The 21,997-nt window shown below is 39.1% G+C and overlaps 1 protein-coding gene across 5 annotated transcripts in view; it reads left to right on the top strand.

The window, feature by feature from the left end:
• Nucleotides 1–21,997, top strand: part of RASGRF2 (Ras protein specific guanine nucleotide releasing factor 2) — a 230,134-nt gene that overhangs the window by 75,108 nt on the left and 133,029 nt on the right. For all 5 annotated transcript variants that reach the window (XM_082375417.1, XM_082375418.1, XM_082375421.1 and 2 more), the window contains exons 3-7: nucleotides 886–1,033; nucleotides 3,303–3,392; nucleotides 7,325–7,578; nucleotides 12,435–12,514; nucleotides 12,897–13,090. In XM_082375417.1, the coding sequence (XP_082231543.1) occupies nucleotides 886–1,033; nucleotides 3,303–3,392; nucleotides 7,325–7,578; nucleotides 12,435–12,514; nucleotides 12,897–13,090 (766 nt within the window). The remainder of the gene's footprint in view (nucleotides 1–885; nucleotides 1,034–3,302; nucleotides 3,393–7,324; nucleotides 7,579–12,434; nucleotides 12,515–12,896; nucleotides 13,091–21,997) is intronic.

Genomic DNA, 21,997 nt, shown 5'->3' on the forward strand with positions numbered 1-21,997 from the left:
GTCAGATTCTTTCTCTGTACAATTGGGGTGATAAAGCATATCTCTTGGAGTCGCTGGGAGAATGAGAATATATGTGGTATATCCTACACACTCAATAAATAATAATTATTATTTATTACTATTATCATAGCATTTGGGAAAGATTATGTGAATGGAGGAACATACATTTTGCTACCCTGAATAGTGCCAAGAAGATCTGGAAGCAAAAATCTAGGTGCCACAGAGATCAATAAAAAACCCTAAGAGAGAACTTAGCCTTTTCCACACTTGGCCAAAGAAGTATACACAAGTTAGGCTGATGATTTTAGGGCCCAGTAATCTACACTTGTTTTTAGAATGAAATTTTTGCCTCTGTTGGTTTTGGAAAGAGAGAAGTCAATGGTCTCATAATTCTAGAGAGAGCCAGGCTGGGCTGGTGGTCACTGGTACAGTCATCATCGTTCTTTCCAGCCAGTGCCTGTTCTGATGGTCCCTGCATTCATTCTGCTCGGTAGCAGGTCTGTTCTGATTGGCTAGTGCCTTACCCAGTAAAAGAGTTTGAATATGTGCCATCAATTCAAAGACTTCAGTTTTTGTTAAAGGAGATCCACTATTTTCTTTATAAAACAATAGATTTTCTTTGCATCTTTCTCATTTATACGACAAAGTTGTGGGTCGCAGCCATCGTTAAATGAACTCTTCTAAAGGTTATATAAGATGATGATGATTCAAATTCTGTATAGCTAAAGGATACCAAATGTAAGCCAAACATTAATGTTTACATAAAGTAGAGTTAGCTAACAAACTATGTTTATGGCTTCTTTTTAAATAAATGTAGTATATGCTGTTCTGTATGAAACTGTGGTAGAACAATATCTCAGTGACTAACTGTAATTTTCTCTTAAGTTATGCAGACATTTTGATTGAGAGGGAAGTGTTAATGCAGAAGTACATTCATCTAGTTCAGATCGTAGAGACAGAAAAAATTGCAGCTAACCAACTCCGACATCAACTTGAAGATCAAGATACAGAAATCGAAAGGCTTAAATCAGAGGTATTTCCCAGTTGATAGATTCCTTCTCATTGTTTCATGTCTATTGTCATCTCCTCATGATTACTTAAGACCTATCAGGGCAAAATTTTGATCCCAAATTTAGTTCCTCTGCCATCAACACATACATGAGAAGTGAATGTATTGTCTATGTTAGGATTAGGTAAATACGCTACAGTAAAATATCAGGATAATATGCTATTTTTAAATTATTTGTGTTCCTGATGTCCTTCATTTGCTTGACTATTTCAAGAGTTGACTGTAATATTTAACTGTTTTTCAGATTGACTCATGGTAATGATAATTGTGAGTCTGTCATGGATTCATGTAAAGTCTGAATGACAACTAAGGAAGGTCCAAACATGAATTCAGAAAGTCTTGACTTTTTCTCAAGCTCAGGAGTCCAACCTTCTCCCCTCTAGAATTTTGAAAAACTCATTAAAGTATAAGACATAATGCTAGGGTGCATTTTTTCCTGAAGTTGGAATTCACTTCCAGCCCCGCTCCAAGTTTAAAAACTCCTCAGGCTCTGCACCCCCAGGTGGTGAGATTGACTTCAATGACAGCAGAAGGTGGTCGTGGAGCCGGCAGCCATGTTGGTGTGTCTGGGTCCTCCCTTCTCTCCGAGGTGCCTCCGTCTGTATACAGAAACCTGAGTATACCTTCCCTTGCTGTCCTGTCATTCCTTGTGGGAAGTGATCAATATCTGAAGAATTGAAGAGGAATGTAGCAAATGAGGTTTTTCTACTCTTTTTGACCAGTGGTGCAGTAGTGTCTTCTTAGCTCCAAAGAAAAGAATAGGACAGAAGGAAACCTACTACTACTAACTGTATCCTTGCTGACAGAAACAATGCAGCTCCTCAGCCTTGGTAACTTCTTGTCGTTTTTCTGTCATTCAACATTTTCTTCTCCATTTCCTCAAGTCTTCTTCTAAGACATACTGTGCAAATCCTGGGAGGGTTTTCACCTCCTGCCGCCTGTGTACATCACCTCCAGCAGATAGCTCATGGGTATAAGCTGATTCCTATTGGGATATGATTGCCTCTCTGATGATGATAAGTTGCAGACTGTTCACCGTATCATTAGTGCTGTTAACTTCCCGATCCAACCCTGAAATCTGAGATAGTGAAAACAACAACAGAAAACTTAACAAACCTGCATCTTAAAAGACTATACCAGGCACTGTAATTTAAAACAAAATTATTGTGTTCTGTCTTTGCCACAGTTAGCTGGAGCAGATGCGTGTCTGCTAAGTGAAAGAGGTTGGCATTTACTCCATGAGAGGAACTCAGCACCAAGCGATGTTCCCCAATATTTATTTGTGTGTGCTTCTCTGTCTTCACTCTGTTCTATTTTAGTCTGAGTATATATTGCAGCTAGAAACTGTCAGTAGCAGGTATGTCTTGTGTGGTCGCTTGACAGGAACCATAACTTATTTCCTACTCCTTTTATTTTCCCACTTCCCTGCCAGAAAAATGGCAGAAGAGAGTATTTGGTAATGGGGCAAAATGTAAAGACAGGGTAGAGGGGGGCAATTATAACCCCAGTGTTTTAAGTGTTTGCTTGTTAGTAAATCTGAGTAGGTCCTTAAGTTTGCAAGAGCCTGCAATTGAGTGATAGTCCAGGGAATTTCATTACTAAGTGTAGTTCAGAGGCTACCTGGTTTTGAGTCACCCTTCATAGGTCACAGAACTGAGCTGGGTCCTTAAAGAGATCCCAAGTTGTTTCAGTTCTTTTTGCCTTTTTGTCTTTTCTTGGCTGGCTTGGACCAACCCCTAAGCTCTGAAGTTCCTTTTGCAGTTACCATTTTCCCCAGGAGATATGTGAGTGCTATACCGTGTGTACTTGGAAGGCCACAGGCTGATTATAGGAAGCAAGAGCTTTGAGCTGAGTGTCACTGCATTTGGAGATCACAGGGCATTACAGGAAGCTGCCTTTGGTGAGATGATTGACATGTCACTGAGAGGCTGAGAAGACCTTGGTCTGGTCATCACTGGCAGTCAGGGCCCAGTTTTGGACTAACATTTCTCTAAACCAGATCCCAGTTCACACTTTCCACAGTCACTTCTTATAAGCACTTTTGTTAGTAGCATAGCAAAACAAGCTTGAGGTGAAGGTCAGGCTTCTCCTGCCTCAGCGCCGAAGGAAGATAAGGTGCATAAAAAGTGAACATTTCCTGAGGATAAGCTACCTTGTAGGCATAACTTCCTATGATTTATGGCTATAGTCTAGTATTTCCCAAATCATGAAATGGACCAATTTTGTGTTATAGATTATCGCTCTTAATAAAACCAAGGAACGAATGCGACCTTACCAAAGCAATCAAGAAGATGAGGATCCAGACATCAAGAAGATTAAAAAGGTAGGATGCTGGGGGTTTCCAGCTTTGGGAGAGCGTGGTGACCAGTGGTCTTTCTGTAGTGATGTCTTTGCCACCCTGACTCTGAGCTGAGAACAATCTTGGTATTTCTCTTCCGATGGCTCCCAGACTTGCCCTTCAGAGTGATAACACATGGTTGCTTCTCTGGAAAAGTTTCAGCTTGAGATTTCTTTCCAGTTCTGGGAATCCACTTGTAGATTCTGTGAGAAGGATGCCAAAGCCGGATATGAAGCCAGACAGTAGTGTTCTCCAGTTGGGTTATTTAAGTGCTGCTGAATCTTCTGATTTTGTGTGTATTTGGGGGGAGTAGTTTTTAAATTGCATTTCAAAAACATTTCTTTTAGCTTTAGTCTTCAGTGCTTATTTAGAGAATTTTTTTGTTTGTTTTGTTTTGAACGTGTGAGAAGATTGAGTGAGTCAATACATCTGCTCAGGTTTCTGGTTTATTGTTGTTTCTTTCTTGTTTAACATCCACATAATCAGCAGCTCTTTTCACCTTATTGCCATTTACAACTGTAGAAATTTTGCAGTTAACCAGACCCTGGCACTCACTCTAGTCTGCTGTGTTTGATTTATGTCATCTTGATTTTGAGTTCCATAATCTTAATTGTCCTGCATAAAAGCACTTACTCAGCTTTAACATTATGTGAAAAGCTTCACAGTTAAAGAACTTTATTTCTTCTAAATTTTTTTTATTCCTATTTTCTCATGCTAAGTAATTATTCCCCTTCAGTTGCAATAAAACTTTAAATATTGCTCAGAATTTGAAATAGAAATGCTCCTTAGGACTAAGTTGCACTGTTTTCAGTTTTCAAGAAATAACAAAGTAAAATAACAACATTCCTCTCTTAGAATTTAAAATTTTTTAAATTGAATTTGCTTTATTTTATTGTTACAAGATGAATGCTTATGCAGCTGCATATAAACAAAGGTATCAGTAAAATAACAATTGTAATAAAATCCTGTTGTAGAAACTGATAGTAAGTAAGTAAGCCAGCTTTTGCTCAGCAGGTAATACCTGCCAAAGTAAATAGAAAGATTTTATTTAACACAAAACTCAGTTGATTTTTGAAAGTACTTCTGTTAAATGGAGGAATAGTGATAAAATACACAATTTTTACAGTTTCTATCTTCCTATTTCTTAATAGAAATAATTTTTTTAAAACCTCATTTTTGAACTTGTTAAATACATTTTGAATTTAACTCTATGGTCCATTGTGTCCCCAGTCAAACTAATGTCTGTGTGGAAAGGGATGTTTACAAATGAATTAGTTTCTCTATTCTGATCTTGACAAATATCAACATAATTTTTTAACTTCAAGAGACCAAAAATTGAAATTGATCCACAGAAATTTCCCATTAGATTTCTCCAAATAATATGCATATAATTTCTTCCACATAATTCTACTAAGATGTGTTTAATTTTTATTGTTTGAGGTATGGCAACTGTATGAATGCCTGTTATAAAAATTGATAGTATGCTGACATCAGTTGGTAAATGAGAGAATTTTAAATATTGCAAAAGAAGAGTAGTTGTTTAAGTGCATGATAATTTAGACCATATGGGTGAAATAGTGTAAAAAAATAAAAAGTATAAGAATGTGTTGAAAAGAAAACAATGATACTAAAAAAATATTTGGTAGTAATTTAATGCTTTTAATTATATATGAATTTGCAACCTGCTTTGTTGCTGAATCTGCCACTTAGATATAACAAATCCTAATAAATTATCATATAATTTTTTTAATATTTAGAAAGGACTTCAGATATTTTGGTCAGTTATTTTATAGATAAGGAAATGGAGCCCAGAGTTCAAGTTCACCCAGTAGGTTAGTAGCAGAGCCTTTGGGTTAAGGATTATGACATATACGTATCTGCTTAGCACCCAGCATTTACTTGGGCATTTAAAAGATGCTCAGTAAATGTTTGTTGGCTGAAACGCAAAGGCCAGTGCACTTTGTCCAGTTTGCCTGTTATTTTTCAAATCATATCTAGGGAATTCAGATCAATTTTAGAGCCTTTCATGTTCCTACAAAATTGATCTTAAGGGCTTCCCTGGTAGCGCAGTGGTTGAGAATCTGCCTGCCAATGCAGGGGACACGGGTTCGAGCCCTGGTCTGGGAAGATCCCACATGCCACGGAGCAACTAAACCCGTGAGCCACAACTACTGAGTCTGCGCGTCTGGAGCCTGTGCCCCGCAACAAGAGAGGCCGTGACAGTGAAAGGCCCGCGCACCGCGATGAAGAGTGGCCCCCGCTCGCTGCAACTAGAGAAAGCCCTCGCACAGAAACGAAGACCCAACACAGCCAAAAAACAAAATAAATAAATAAATAAATATTTAAAAAAAAATTGATCTTAAGTTTTATTTCGTGTTTTTGTTGTTGTTGTTTTGTTTTTGTTTTTCCACAAAGTAACACCATTGTAAATTGTTAACATGTGTTTTGCCCATGTGGCTGGAAAAGAGAGTCCTTATAGTTAACAAAAAGCAGGTAAAAGAAGGCCAAGTCGTTCCTGTGTGACTAACCACACAGGAAAGCTGCAACTAGACTTGGCCTTCAAGTTTATTCATCTATAAAAAGAAGGGGTCTTATGAACTGATCTCTAACACTTATTTTGTAAGCTTAATTTAAAAAAAAACTCAGCCTTAACAAAAAAATCAAACCTGATTTAAGAGTAAGCAAAGGATTTGAATAGACATTTCTCTAAAGATGATAGACATTTCTCTCAAAGGTGATTCTTGAGAGAAATCACTAACACATGAAAAGATGACCAACATCACTAAGCATCAGAGAAATACAAATCAAAACTACAGTGCAATATCACCTCACACCCACTTGGATGGCTACTATCAAAAAAATCTCCCAAAATAACAAGTACTGATGAAGATACAGAGAAATTGGAATCCTTTTGCACTGTCGGTGAGATTGTAAAGTGGTTCAGCTCCTATGGAAAACAGTATGGTGGTTTCTCAAAAAATTAAAAATAAAACTGCCATGTGATCCAGCAATCCCATTTCTGGGTATATATCCAAAAGAATCGAAAGCAGGATCTTGAAGAGATATTTGCACTCCTGTGTTCATTGCAGCGCTATTCACAATAGCCAAGAAGTGGAAGCAACCCAAATGTTCATCAACAGATAAATGGATAAACAAAATGTTGTACATATGTACTATGGAATATTATTCAGCCTTAAAAAGGAAGGAAATCCTGATGCATGCTACAACGTGGATGAACCTTAAGGACATTATGCTAAGTGAAATAAGCCGGTCACAAAAAGACAGATACGTGTATGATTCCACTTATATGAGTACCTAAAGTAATTAAATTCATAAAAACAGAAAGTAGAATGGTGGTTGCCAGGGGCTGAGGGAAGGGGGAAATGGAGAGTTGTTGTTTAATTAGTTATAGAGCTTGAGTTTTGCAAGATGAAAATGTTCCAGAGATCTGTTTCTACAACAATGTGAATATACGTACCACTACTGACATATACATTTAAAAATTATTAAGATAGTAAATTTTATGTGTGTTTTTTTACCACAATTAAAAAAATTTTTAATATCTGGTTTTATGTTGTTAAAGAATAAACCTGTAGTTTATTCCTTTCTTGAAATGTTAACAACTAAATATGTGATATTATTAATTTCTGATGTCCTTATAGGCAGGCTTAAACAGCTTAAATAGTGGAAGAAACTTGTGAAGCTGAGAAAAATATTATTTTAAAGTCATCTTTTTTCTGCTATCTGGTGCAAAGCCTGACATTATTTATTCTGGTGGTGGGCTCACCAGTGCACCAATGAAAGAGCAGGGTGTGTATGGCACAGAATGGACACCCCACTGACTGGCTTTAGAAGGCCATCTCACACTGCCCTGAGATTCCTGTTTTGTTTTTTGTTGTGTTGTTGTTGTTCTGTAGGTTCAGAGCTTCATGCGAGGATGGTTATGTAGAAGGAAATGGAAGACCATTGTGCAAGATTACATTTGTTCCCCTCATGCTGAAAGTATGAGGAAGAGGAACCAGATTGTGTTCACTATGGTTGAGGCCGAGTCGGAGTACGTTCACCAGCTCTACATCCTGGTCAACGGCTTCCTGCGGCCCCTGCGCATGGCGGCCAGCTCCAAGAAGCCCCCCATAAGCCACGATGATGTCAGCAGTATTTTTCTCAACAGGTTTGTCTTGGCATAAATTAAAGAGCCATGTGAAAAACCTACTTGTATTTCTTAAAAGAATTTTTGCTTTACTTACTTAAAAGAAGAGTTGTAAATTCACCTTTATGAGCTTATGATATTGAAAATAAGAAAGCTATCATTGGCGTTTCATTATTACCCCCAATTTTCATATCTTTATCTTGAATCTGGCATCTAGTTTTCTCTTTTTCTTCTCTATTTGACGTATGTTTTCTTGTTATTGAGTGTGTGCTGGGGAAGATTATCTCCTTCATAAACTGAGGGAAATGGAGTGATTAATGGGTCTTTACATGTAATCTATACAGAAGTACTTTAGGAAGAACAAAAACTGACAGAGAGCCTGAGAATCTCTAGTAAATTTATTTGCTCAGTAAATACTTACAGTGCCTTTACTGCTGAGGATTCATCAGTGAACAAACAGAAAGTCCCTGCCTTCATGGAACTTAAATTTTGATGTGGGAATATAGACAATGAATAATGAATAAGTGAAAGATGCAGTATTTTATATGGTGATGAGTGCTGTGGAAGAAATAAAGAAGGAAAGGGGAGAAGGGAGGAAAGGGACTGCTTGGATATTTTACTTAAAATTTTAGTTTATTTGTTTTTGAGTAGATAATACATTTACATGGTTCAAAAAATTATTTAACAACATGAAAACATCAAACAGCAGTTAGAAGTCTCACTCTGAACTGTGTCTCTGCCCACCCCATTTTCCTCACTTGCTATCTGTAACTGTTTTCATTAGTTTTGTTTATATCCTTTCAGTGTTTCTTGATGTAGATCAATCAAACATGAATATACAGTCTTATTTCCCCCCTTCTTACACAAAAGGCAAGTACTTTAATATATACCTGCTTTTTTCACTTAATATATCCTGGACATCTTTCCATACTGCTATCTAAAGGGCATTCTATTTTTTAAAAAATTGCTACATGCTATTACATTATGTGAATGTTCCATAGTTTCTCTAGCCAATCTTTAGGAAGGCCTCAAAGGTAAGTTAACATTTGAGCAGAGATTGCAGTTGGTGCTAGCCATGTGGCTACCTGGGGGAAGAGTGATGCAAACAGAGGAAACCACCTGTGCAGAGGGCCTGAGGCTGGAGCACGCCAGCCTTGCTTGTTTGAGGAACTGCCAAGGTCAGTGTGGGTGAAGGGGCATGTCAGAGAGATAACAGTAGGACATTGTAAAGATGTTTGCTTTTACTCTAAATGAGACGGGGAGAGATTGGTGGGGTTTTGAGGAGAAAAGTAGCATGATATGACTTATGTTTTAAAAGTTCACTCTGGGTTCTCTGTTGAGAATATACTGTAGGGAGATCAGTTTCATGGCTATTTCAGTAAACCAGGTGAAAGACGACTGTAGCAGGGAGACCTGTTAGGTGGCTATTGCAATAGTCTAAGCAAGAGATGATTGTAATGGAAGTAGTGATAAGTGATTGAATTCTGGGTATATTTTTAATGTAGAGCCAATAAGATTTGTTGGTGAGTTTGATGTGGATTTTGCAGAAAAGTCCAAGGATTTTGACCTGAACAACTAGAAAGATGGAGTTGCTGTTTATTAAGTGGGGAAGATTGACATAATAACATGTTTAGCGGAAAAGATGAAGAGTTTTTATCCTGACCTGTCAAGTCTGAGATGCTGTTAGCGATTCCAAATGTAGAAATCAAGTGAGCAGGATTGGCTATTAGTCTGGATTTCAGGGCTGGAAGGTATAAATTTGGGAGTCTACTAGCATATGGATAGTATTGAAAGCTGTTAGTCTGAATGAGATTACCAAGGAAGTAAGCACAAATGAATGAGAGGAGAAGACCAAGGACTGAGCCCTGGGGCATGCCAACATTTAGAGGTTAGGAATATGAAGAGCCATCAAACGAGAATGAAGAGGATCAGCTAGGGTTGTAGGATGCAAACCAGAAGATGGGCTGTCATGGAAACCAAGGCAAGGGGGAATGAGCAACTGTGTCAAAAAGGTCAAATAAAATAAGAACTGAGAACTGACTGTGGGGTTAACAACTTGGAACATATTGGTAACTTTAATGGGGGACCAAAGCCTGATTAGGTGATAATAGGGGAATTGGAATTGGAGAGAATTGGTAGAGAGAACTCTTTCAAGGAGGGTTGCTGTAAAGAGGATCAGAGAAACAGGGTGGTACCTGGAAGTAAATATAAAAATATAAAGAAGTGTGTGTGTGTGTGTGTGTGTGTGTGTGTGTGTGTTTAGATGGGATAAAAATGACAACAATAATGAGGGGGGGAATGATGTAGGAAAGAGAGGGCAGAATTGCTGGAGCAGTAAACTTGCATAGGCAGAAGTGGATAGAATGTGGTGAATAAGTCAAGAGATTGGCATTAGATGGACAGGGAAGGAATAGTACTGGACACATATGCAGGTAAGAAGCAAGGACATCGGGTAACAGTGCTGATGGGAGGGAAGTGCTAGAGTCAGGGAAGAGAGGAAAAAGTGTGAAATAGTGATCAAGGAGCAAAAAACTGAATGGATGGGATGAGGGAAGTATAATATAACTGCTAGGTAGCGCTAAAAGCCCATATTAGGCTCATGGTTATGACTTTACGGTGAGTAGCTGTATATTCTTTAGCCACTTTCAGCTGCATGGGTGCAGGTGCAGAGTGGGTGAAGGGTTGGGTTTAAATGGTACTGGTATTGTGCGAGATTACTATGATGAAGTGAGAAAAGAAGAAGGGAGTTGAAGGTGTATGCAAGGAAGGGATTATAACACTGAGCCATGGAATCTAAACTGTTCTGAGAAGGAAATGATGTTGTGAAGGGTTTTTGGTCAGCGATAAGGTGGCAGGATCGATGGATTCAGGTCCTGGTGGTGGGAAGGGATTTTGGGAGTCAGGTTTCGAAAGGCAATGAACTCAAAGATAAGGAGATGGTCATAGAATAGTGTGCCTAAAACTGAGATAGGGAAGGGGATGCAGTTATTGACAATGACAAGGTCTGGAGTACGATTAAGGTAGTGTTGACGGAGGTCAATGGAAGACAAGATCCTAAGAGGAAGAAGTTCAAAGACCCAAGAGAGGCTACGTCATTGCAATGTTGTTTGTGTGTGTATCACAGTCACCAAAAATTATGACAAGAGTAGTGTTGGGGGAAGGACTGACAGTGATCTGGGAGCTAAGAGCTCAAGGCATTAAAAGAGTGGCTGGGGTTCTGTAGAAGACTGGAAAATGGAAGGATGATGGGCGGTAGTCTGATAGCATAAGATTAAAAGCTAAGCTTTTCTGTTGCGAGGTCTCCCCACGTTGGGCGGCAGTGGCTCCACTCAAGTGTGTGAGATGCCCTAAGGGAATGAGAGGTAGCTCTTGATCCTCAGGCTATACAGGTAGCATTTTGGTGATACTTCAGTCTCCTAAGTATGCAGTTTCAACAGTTCTAATGGCAATGGACAGAATTGTGAATGTATTCTGATAGTGATGCCATCAAAGCCTGTACCACATTGGTCTTAGGCTGCCTCTGGGGATGTTTCCACTGGATTTCCTGATCTGCAATGTGGAAGGCCAGGTCTGTCATATTGTTTAAATTCTGAATCAAGATACTGTGCCTCTTTTTGGAAAGCTATATGTTCTTCATACAGATTAGCAATTATTTACTATACTTGGTCCCAGATGGAGATTTGAAGAGTTATGTTTTTAGAGGTGAGGCTTATCGGATGTTTGTTGTCATTTCTGTTGTTTAACTACATTCTCTTTCCTTGTCTCTGAAATCGAAGCCCTAGGCAGATCAATTATTTTGAATTTCAACACAGAGTTTATACTTAAAAAATACAATGCCTTCCATGTCTTACCGAGTGCATCTATGGGTGGAACTGAATTTACATCTAGAACCCTATCTGCAAGGGAGCCTGGGAAATGTAGTTTCACCTCTCTATCCTCTCCACCTAGAAGGGGGATGGAATGGAGATTGAAAGACTAATCTACAGTATCTACCAAACTAGATTTGGTTGAAATCATTAAACAACAAACACTGCTTAGTTAAAATTTCTATCCAAGAAAAACAAATCACAGTCTTCAAGCAGTGTCTATTGTGTTTCATGGACCATTTGGAAATAGTAGGGACTTCCCATTGATGTTTCTTGTAGTGGAATTGGACTTACAACAAACCAAAGTATTTCACTGACATGAATAATCCTGTATTTGATTTTGCTGATGTGGTAGTTCAGAAAAGCCTTCAAAGACTCATTCCAGTAGGAATGAGGAGAAAGCAAATGTTACTTTGGTAACCACCCTTCTTGAACCTTTTAGAAATTTGGATCTCTAATTTATGTGTATGTATCTCTTCAGTTTAGTATATCTGTATAGGCTCCATCCTTTTTAGAAGATTCCTCTACATTTCTGTCATGGGTGTCTTAGGAGTGGTAATGGTAGAGGTCTGTCAAGTCTTTTCCCCTCTCTCCTGTCAAAACTCATTTTAGTGAAAGAGAGCTTTCCCCGAGTTAGCGTCTAGAATTAAATCTGAATAGAGAAGGATCAAAACTAATTTTCTGATTATCTGTTGAAGAAGGGCTACATCCTAACAGTAGAAAGCTGTTTTTATTATAAATCGATAAAGAGGGTTACATGACAGTGATGTGGTGCTTACCATCTTCCAAAATTTGAGGCTTAGCTCAGAATTTTCTTTGAGGTTTTCAGGTTGTCTGAAAGATAAATTGCTTTGTGGGAGCTGGTATAATCCATGTCATTATTGGGTGTACAGTTTGGAGGCCCTCAGAGACATGAATATCATGTATTTATTAAGGATTTAAGGACTCAAGGGGCTTCTTTAACAAAATAGACTCTTTGCAGTGACTAAATTATATTTTCATTTTTTATAGCGAAACAATCATGTTTCTTCATGAAATATTTCATCAAGGACTGAAGGCAAGGATAGCCAATTGGCCTACGTTAATTTTAGGTAAGTCCATGCTTTAGAGGGAGAAGATTTTCTCTTAATATGGCTACAGTTAGAGTAAAATAGCTTCAGTGTTATTCGACCTAAGCTATCTGAATTTCCGTAACGATCTGTGAGCTTCTTCAGGCACTGGGACTCTGTCTCATTGCCCTTTTGATCCTTTCCCCTGGTCCGTCATGGTTCTTTGGGGTTTAGAGTTGGGCTCTACTGTGGGGTGTGTTCTACCAGGTCAGTCATTCAGGCAGCTGGACTGGGGCCGTGTAGTGTGACACCTGGTGCCAGGAGCTGCTCTCTGCCATTCCTGCAGAGTGAACAGTTTCTCCCTGTACCTTGGATAATTTACAGAGCATCAAGAGAAACTGCCATGTTTACTTCTTCTTTCCAGCTGATCTGTTTGATATTTTGCTCCCCATGCTGAACATTTATCAAGAATTTGTGCGTAATCACCAGTACAGCCTCCAAGTGCTCGCCAATTGTAAGCAAAACAGAGATTTTGACAAACTCTTAAAACAGTACGAAGCTAACCCTGCCTGTGAGGGGAGGATGCTGGAGACGTTCTTGACCTATCCAATGTTTCAGGTAAGTCACCTGGGATGCATTTTGTAAGTCATTGGTTCCAGCTCGATATGACTGATACCCAGTGTGACCAGCGCGATATGTGCAAGTATTCCCTGTGGGGGGTTACAGCACATATCCATCATCTGTCATCTTGAGCTTGACCCTGAGATAAACAAATTTATGCCACACATACTCTCTCTAGTCTGTCTAGTGTACGTAAGAAAATCAGGAATTTTTGAGACAAATGAGGAATGATTTTTGTGAAAAGCGGCACAAATTTCTCTTTATAGAAAGATTCCTCACAGACCTCTTCCATGGAGTCTCCTCCTCCAGCGTGTTTAAAAATATTATTAGGTTTACAGAAATAAGATGCTGTGCAAATGTTCCAGTGCGTGCTGGTTGCATAAAAGGTTCCGGGGGAGTGGAAGGACTTCTGGGAAGGTGCTTGTTTTCCTGCCCTGTTGTGATTGCTGCTGAGGCTTCCTTGGCTGGAGCTCTGCAGAGCAAAAGGAGGACCTTCCCTGTCACAGAGGCTGTGGAGACAAAGGAGCCAGAGGCACTGCCCAGGCCTGGGGACTCTTGGCCCCTGGTCAGGTTGCTGCAGTGAGGCTGGGGCTTCACTTTTTGGGGTTAGAGCAACCCAAAGGATCAAGTACACTTGCATTCTTTCCTATATCTAAGACTTTACCGCTCTTTAGTGAGAACTGCAGAGGCCAAAATGTGAATTGAATCTCCTGTCCTTTTAAAAAGTGTTGATTCTGTTCTTTCGGAAAAGCATTGAGTGTTCCCATTGCGGAATCTGTGGGGCTTCTGGCCAGGCTTCCAAACTGTCATGTGGCAAAATGATTCTCCTAATCATGTGTGTTATGGTTTCTGTGGAGAGCTTTGTCCCCTGGAACCAGCCTCTCTGACCCCAGCTGATCATTTTGTAGCCTCAGAGAGAAATGATATTCTGGTTCATAATTGTTTGTCTTAAAGTTTGTCACTCCTGACTGAAATCCTGGAAGTCACGATAGAAGTTTAGTGACATTTTTTCAAAACCAAAAGGATGCATTTGTAACAACCTAAGTAGAGTGAAACTTTATACAGTTATTGTGTTTTTTTTTTTTTTTCTCCTGTGGAACTGAATTGTTTAACTCTTTGCCTCTCTGAACAAATATTTCACCAGAAAAACTACAAAGAAAAAAATTGCTTTTTAAAAACCTTATACAAAGTTATAATTTAAGATTTTATTTACAGTGAAACAAATTTTATATAGTTCAATGTTCTAAGAGTCTATTTGAATCTTTGGCAGTTACCTCTAGGTTATGATTAAATACCCGAAGTTGTATCTGCCTAGCAACCCCCAGCTTAGATGAACATACAAAGGTAGGATTGTGGAAGAGGTTCACATTCAGAGAGGTTCCCACCTCCCTTTCTGATGGCCCAGTAATGTCTTTTCAAGTACTGTTTATTCCCCTTGGTGTGACTCTCTCAATGGTTTAAAATGGCAGAACTGTACTTGCATTTTAGGTGAGGTATCCAAACACAGTTGAATGTAGGACCTTGCAAAGGCCTTTGGATTTCTTAAAAATGCTGAGATATTCTTCTACCAACCTTCCTTCCTCCCCCTGGAGTTTAAGCCCAATAAAAACAACTTGGCATTTTGATTGACGCCAGGGAATTCCCATAATGTCAGAAAAGGATCATTGGACTGAGAATGTTTAGGAGACCTGCATGTCTTGCTCACCCTTCATTCGTAGCATTGGGAAACATAATTGAACCAATCTGAATCTCTGTGTCTTAATTTCGAGATCGGGGCAGCTGAGCTCTAATTCTCTCCCAGAGCTCTAGCTCTCTGGGGGACTAGACAGGTTCTGGAAGTTTGGGCTGGGCAACTTGTGGTGTTGCCAGGAGCTTTCTAATAGTCTAGGATCCCTCCCTCCAAGACTGCGGTGGCCCCAAATCCTAGACTTTAGCTGAAGGGTCAGATGTTGAGGTTCTCTGGTTTCTTTAAGACCAGGGTAACCAAAAGATGCTGGGCGAAGCCTCAGACTTAAAGAATTTAGCCAGAATTGGTCCAACTGCAAGAAATGTGCAAATTGAAAGAGTGCTGAGTTGTGCTCTTATTTATTTACTTCCCCATAACTATTTCACTTCTCTGTAGCTATTTTGAACAGACCAAGAGGGGAAAAGATTGGAGTTGCTGCCTGAGGGCCTTATTCTCCTTGGTGTCTCTCCCTCCTGCCTTCTCCCTAGGAGTGACCACATGGAACACTTGGGGGAAAACTGCCCTTTCTAGAAACTTGAAGGTTGTTTTTACTAGGTTCGTTCTATCCTTCTTGCTCCCCTTTGGTCCTTTCACTAAGGAGTCCTGAAGGTGTTTGCTCCCTCAGATGGTCCAGCTATATCTACTTCCCTCGGCATACATCATATTAGTGGTGGTACTTCTGCACATCTGCCTTGCTCCAGTGTAGGCTGGATACCTTGGGATGAGGCTGGGATGTGACGCTTTTTTCCTGTAGAACAAGAATGGAAGAGGTGACCTTAGCTCATACTGCCAGGGGGCCACTGCCCAGAATTTTTCTTAAGTCTGCATATGGAGGCAAAGTTTGGTATGGGGGCAGAGGGAGAAAGAGAGGTACAGTAACTGGAAACTTTTAGCCTGTGTATATTTATTTATTTACTTTAACATCTTTATTGGAGTATAATTGCTTTATAATGGTGTGTTAGTTTCTGCTTTATAAAAAAGTGAATCAGCTATACGTATACATATATCCCCATATCTCTTCCCTCTTGCGTCTCCCTCCCTCCCACCCTCCCTATCCCACCCCTCTAGGTGGTCACAAAGCACCGAGCTGATCTCCCTGTGCTATGCGGCTGCTTCTCTCTAGCTATCTATTTTACATTTGGTAGTGTATATATGTCCATGCCACTCTCTCACTTTGTCCCAGCTTACCCTTCCCCCTCCCCGTGTCCTCAAGTCCATTGTCTAGTAGGTCTGCGTCTTTATTCCCGTCCTGCCCCTAGGTTCTTCATGACCTTTTTTTTTTTTTTAGATTCCATATATATGTGTTAGCATATGGTATTTGTTTCTCTCTTTCTGACTTACTTCACTCTGTATGACAGACTCTAGGTCCATCCACCTCACTACAAATAACGCAATTTCGTTTCTTTTTATGGCTGAGTAATATTCCATTGTATATATGTGCCGCATCTTCTTTATCTATTCATCTGTCGATGGACACTTAGGTTGCTTCCATGTCCTGGCTATTGTAACTAGAGCTGCAATGAACATTGTGGTACATGACTCTTTTTGAATTATGGTTTTCTCAGGGTATATGCCCAGTAGTGGGATTGCTGGGTCGTATGGTAGCCTGTGTATATTTAGAAAAGTGTTATATTCTCCCTCTTCCTGGGCCCTTTGTTGAGTAAGTCAGTTGTTGCTGTCAATGAATTATGATGAACTATGGAAACATGGAGGAATTATAGTGAATTTATCCTTAATTGATGATGCAGTGAATGTATCCTCATTTGAACTATCAGACAAGTAAGTTCATGTTACCAATAAATTCGTTGTAGACAATAATGTAGTCATTAACATAATTTTTATTTAGCAAAAACAGTGGCTTGGCTGGTACTGTTTAAATTGGCTTCAGCTGCTCATACATCCATAGGTCAGCAGATGATGAAATCTGCTTTTGACAAAGATAGCGCTGTTAGAGGTCTTCCAGAAAGTAACCACTTCCTGCTCTAGTCACCTGTTTACTGTAACTGGACAGCAAGCTAATTAGCTAATTAGCTAATTAGACAAGTATTATTTCATAATTGAAAGAAGAATTATGATTCACCTAGACAATGCTACGATTCTTGGTTTCAGGGGGACAGATTTATAATCAGTTCTTGAATATACAGATGAACTCTTTGGTGAGCTGTCCATTTCTCTCTGCAGAAGTCCTTTGCCTACTCTTTGGTAATTTCAGGTTTGTTTGTTTCTCCACCAGAAAATGAGGTGGGCCAGTTACTTTCAAATCCATCCACTTGAAGCTTAGCCAAGGAGCTCTCTAAAATAGATTTAATTAATGGGGGAGGATCATGAAGCTATTGACTAAACTTAGTTTTGTGGGTTTTCAGTGCATTATAAGTAGTCAGGCTCTCCCACTCCTGCCCTCTTTGTTATGGAAAATTGAGAACATTAGCTATTGATTGCCTTGATTTTCTTGTAGAACTAACTTAGAGGCAAACTTCTATCAATCATGGCATTGTGCAAAAGGAATATTTGAAAGCATACTTATCCCAGGAGCCTTCACCAAATGGAATGTACCAACCAGCTGTTTTAGTGAGAAGTTTATGGGGTAGAGAGCCAGAAAGCCTCCTCCCATGTGCTTCCGAGGGAGGGGTCTCCTGTGCCCCATCCTCCTATAACTGAGGAGTCTGCACTTCCAAAACCTGGATGACATTCCCTAGGACGTGATCCCAGAATATGAGCTGCAGATCAAGGTCTGTGCTTATGGCGCTGCCCTCTGTGCCAGTGCATAAATCTGGGCACTCAGTAAATATTAGCAAATAACCCAACGAAGACCACCACCTGCAAGAGAGCAGGGCCTTGGGAAGCTGTTTTACTCTCTTCATTCTTAGACGTCCTGTTAAGTGCTGAGTAAGAACCCAGTCGCTGCAGAAGAGACCCACTGGGCTAGTGCATTGGTCAGAGCCAGGCTCGTGGCTGGCCCTGCCATTTACTATGAGGCCACGTTGGGCAAGTTATGGAACCTCTTCATGCCTTGTTTCCTTATCCGTAAAATGGGGGAATAATCCTTATGTTTTGCTGAATGATTGTGTGCACATGCAACCTCAAGCTCCCTATCTGACCCACTGTGGGCAGCATTATGGTAGCTGCTGTTCATGCAGGGTTTTATTAAAATTAACACACTGCCCCTGTTTTCTAAAAAATTTTAGCTTATAAGCCAGTAAAAAATATGTTGAGTTAAATCAACATATATAGCTCGAGTTAACTCTCCACTGTGATTTGTTAAACTCTTCACAGGGTTGGTGGTGTTTCTGCCTTTAAGAGAATTCAGATAGTCTGTTCATAAACAAAAGTACAAACAAATAATCTAATTAAACAATACTTTTTACTGCTACAAGGATGAGTTAAGGTGAAACAGGATCAGAATGTAATAAGGGTGAACATATCTTTTCCCAAGTTTTAATTCTTAAAGAGAACATTGCAGTAGGATTGTCAATTTAAAAAAAAATAATAAACAGCCAAATAAATCTAAAGTACAGACTCAAGTGACTTGCTGATAACTATATCTGTTTCTCTATGAACCAATTTTCAAAAATTATGATTAAGAAATGTATGATTAGTTAGATAGCCTAATCCACCAGGGGGCAGACAGCAGAAGCAAGAAGAACTATAATTCTGCAGCCTGTGGAATGGAAACCACATTCACAGAAAGAAAGACAAAATTAAAAGGCAGAGGACTACGTACCAGATGAAGAAACAAGATAAAACCCCAGAAGAACAAATAAATGAAGTGGAGATAGGCAACCATCCAGAAAAATAATTCAGAATAATGATAGTGAAGATGATCCAGGACGTCGGAAAAAGAATGGAGGCAAAGATCGAGAAGATGCAAGAAATGTTTAACAAAGACCTAGAAGAATTAAAGAACAAACACCTAGAAGAATTAAAGAACAAACAAACAGAGATGAACAACACAATAACTGAAATAAAAAATACACTAGAAGGAATCAATAGCAGAATAACTGAGGCAGAAGAACGGATAAGTGACCTGGAAGACAGAAAGTTGGAATGCACTGCCACGGAACAGCATAAAGAATAAAAGAATGAAAAGAAACGAAGACAGCCTAAGAGATCTCTGGAACAACATTAAACGCACCAACATTCACATTGTAGGGGTCCCAGAAGGAGAAGAGAGAGAGAAAGTATCCGAGAAAATATTTGAAGATATTATAGTCAAAAACTTCCCTAACATGGGAAAGGAAATAGCCACCCAAGTCCAGGAAGCTCAGAGAGTCCCAGGCAGGATAAACCCAAGAAGAAACACACCAAGACACATAGCAATCAAATTGACAAAAATTAATGACAAAGAAAAATTATTAAAAGCAACAAGGGAAAAACAACAAATAACATAACAAGGGAACTCTCATAAGGTTAACAGCTTTCTCAACAGAAACTCTACAAGCCAAAAGGGAGTGGCATGATATATTTAAAGTGATAAAAGGGAAGAACCTACAACCAAGATTACTCTACCCTGCAACAATCTCATTCAAATTTGACGGAGAAATCAAAAGCTTTACAGACAAGCAAAAGCTAAGAGAATTCAGCACCACCAAACCAGCTCAAAAACAAATGCTAAAGGAACTTCTCTAAGTGGGAAACATAAGAGAAAAAAAGGACCTACAAAAACAAACCCAAAACAATTAACAAAATGGTAATAGGAACATACATATCAAAAATCACCTTAAATGTGAATGGATTAAATGCTCCAACCAAAAGACACAGACTTGCTGAATGGATACAAAAACAAGACCCATATATATGCTGTCTACAAGAGACCCATTTCACACCTAGGGACACATACAGACTGAAAGTGAGGGGATAGAAAAAGATATTCCATGCAAATGGAAATCAAAAGAAAGCTGGAGTAGCAATACTCATATCAGATAAAATAGACTTTAAAATAAAGAAGTTACAAGAGACAAGGAAGGACACCACATAATGATCAAGGGATCAATCCAAGAAGATACAACAATTATAAATATATATAGGTGCACCCAGCACATATGTATTGAGGTGCTCCTATGTTGGGTGCACCCAACATAGGAGCACCTCAATACGTAAGGCAAATGCTAACAGCTATAAAAGTGGAAATAAACAGTAACACAATAATAGTGGGGGACTTTAACACCTCAGTTACACCAATAGACAGATCATCCAAAATGAAAATAAATAAGGAAACACAAGCTTTAAATGACACAATAGACCAGATAGATTAAATTGATATTTGTAGGACATTCCATCCGAAAACAGCAGATTACACTTTCTTCTCAAGTGCACATGGAACATTCTCCAGGATAGATCACATCTTGGGTCACAAATCAAGCCTTGGTAAATTTAAGAAAATTGAAATCATATCAAGCATCTTTTCTGACAACAACGCTATGAGATTAGAAATAAATTACATAAAAAATACAAACACATGGAGGCTAAACAATACATTACTAAATAACCAAGAGATCACTGAAGAAATCAAAGAGGAAATCAGAAAATACCTAGAGACAAATGACAATGAAAGCACGACGATCCAAAACCTATGGGATGCAGCAAAAGCAGTTCTAAGAGGGAAGTTTATAGCAATACAATCCTACCTCAAGAAACAAGAAAAATCTCAAATAAACAATCTAACCTTACACCTAAAGGAACTAGAGAAAGAAAAACAAACAAAACCCAAAGTTAGTAGAAGGAAAGAAATCATAAAGATCAGAGCAGAAATAAATGAAATGGAAACAAAGAAAACAATAGCAAAAGATCAATAAAACTAAAAGATGGTTCTTTGAGAAGATAAACAAAATTGATAAACCTTTAGCCAGACTCATCAAGAAAAAGAGGGAGAGAACTCAAATCAATAAAATTAGAAATGAAAAAGGAGAAGTTACAATGGACACTGCAGAAATACAAAGCGTCCTAAGAGACTACTACAAGCAACTCTATGCCAATAAAATGGATAACCTGGAAGAAATGGACAAATTCTTAGAAAGGTATAACCTTCCAAGACCGAACCAGGAAGAAATAGAAAATATGAACAGACCAGTCACAAGTAATGAAATTGAAACTATGATTAAAGATCTTCCAGCAGGGGACTTTCCTGGTGGCGCAGTGGTTAAGAATCCGCCTGCCAGTGGTGGGGACATGGGTTCGAGCCCTGGTGCAGGAAGATCCCACATGCTGCGGAACAATTAAGCCTGTGCACCACAACTACTGAGCCTGCACTCTAGAGCCTGCATGCCACAACTACTGAAGCCTGCATGCCTAGAGCCCATGCTCTGCAACAAGAGAAGCCACCACAATGAGAAGACCACACACTGCAATGAAGAGTAACCCCCGCTTGCCGCAACTAGAGAAAGACCGTGCACAGCAACGAAGACCCAACCCAGGCAAAAATAAATAAATAAAATAATAAATAAATTTATAATAAAAAAAAAAGACACATGTACCCCAATGTTCATTGCGGCACTACTTACAATAGCCAGGTCATGGAAGCAACCTAATTGCCCATCGACAGATGCATGGATAAAGAGGATGTGGTACATATATACGATGGAATATTACTCAGCCATAAAAAGAACGAAATTGGGTCATTTGTAGAGACATGGATGGACCTAGAGACTGTCATACAGAGTGAAGTAAGTCAGAAATAGCAAAACAAATATTGTATATTAACGCCTATATGTGGAATCTAGAAACAGCAGATGAACCAGTTTCCAAGGCAGAAATAGAGACATAAATGTAGAAAACAAACGTATGGACACCAAGGGGGGCAGTGGGGGGGTGGGGGGGGGTGGGGGGGTGGTGGGATGAACTGGGAGATTAGGATTGACATGTATACTCTAATATGTATAAAATAGATAACTAATAAGAACCTGCTGTATAAAAAATAAAATTAAATTAAAAAAAGAAATGTATGATTATATTAAAAATCTGAGAAAATAATCGTTTCTTTATAATATAAAACTTTATTATCTTCATGTGTTCTTGGTGACGTTTCTGTGTGTGTTTGATGTTTGAAGCATAGTTCATTTTAAATGTATTTCTTAAAAATATATACTTGTGAAACAGTCAAAACTGTAAGAGTAGAGATGAGCTCTTCAGAAGTGATGATGGCAAGTAGAGAAGATCTAGTGTTACTCATCCTGACCTTTGCT

The sequence above is a fragment of the Balaenoptera borealis genome, assembly GCF_965194805.1.
Source record: "Balaenoptera borealis genome assembly, chromosome: 2".
Taxonomy (NCBI): domain Eukaryota; kingdom Metazoa; phylum Chordata; class Mammalia; order Artiodactyla; family Balaenopteridae; genus Balaenoptera; species Balaenoptera borealis.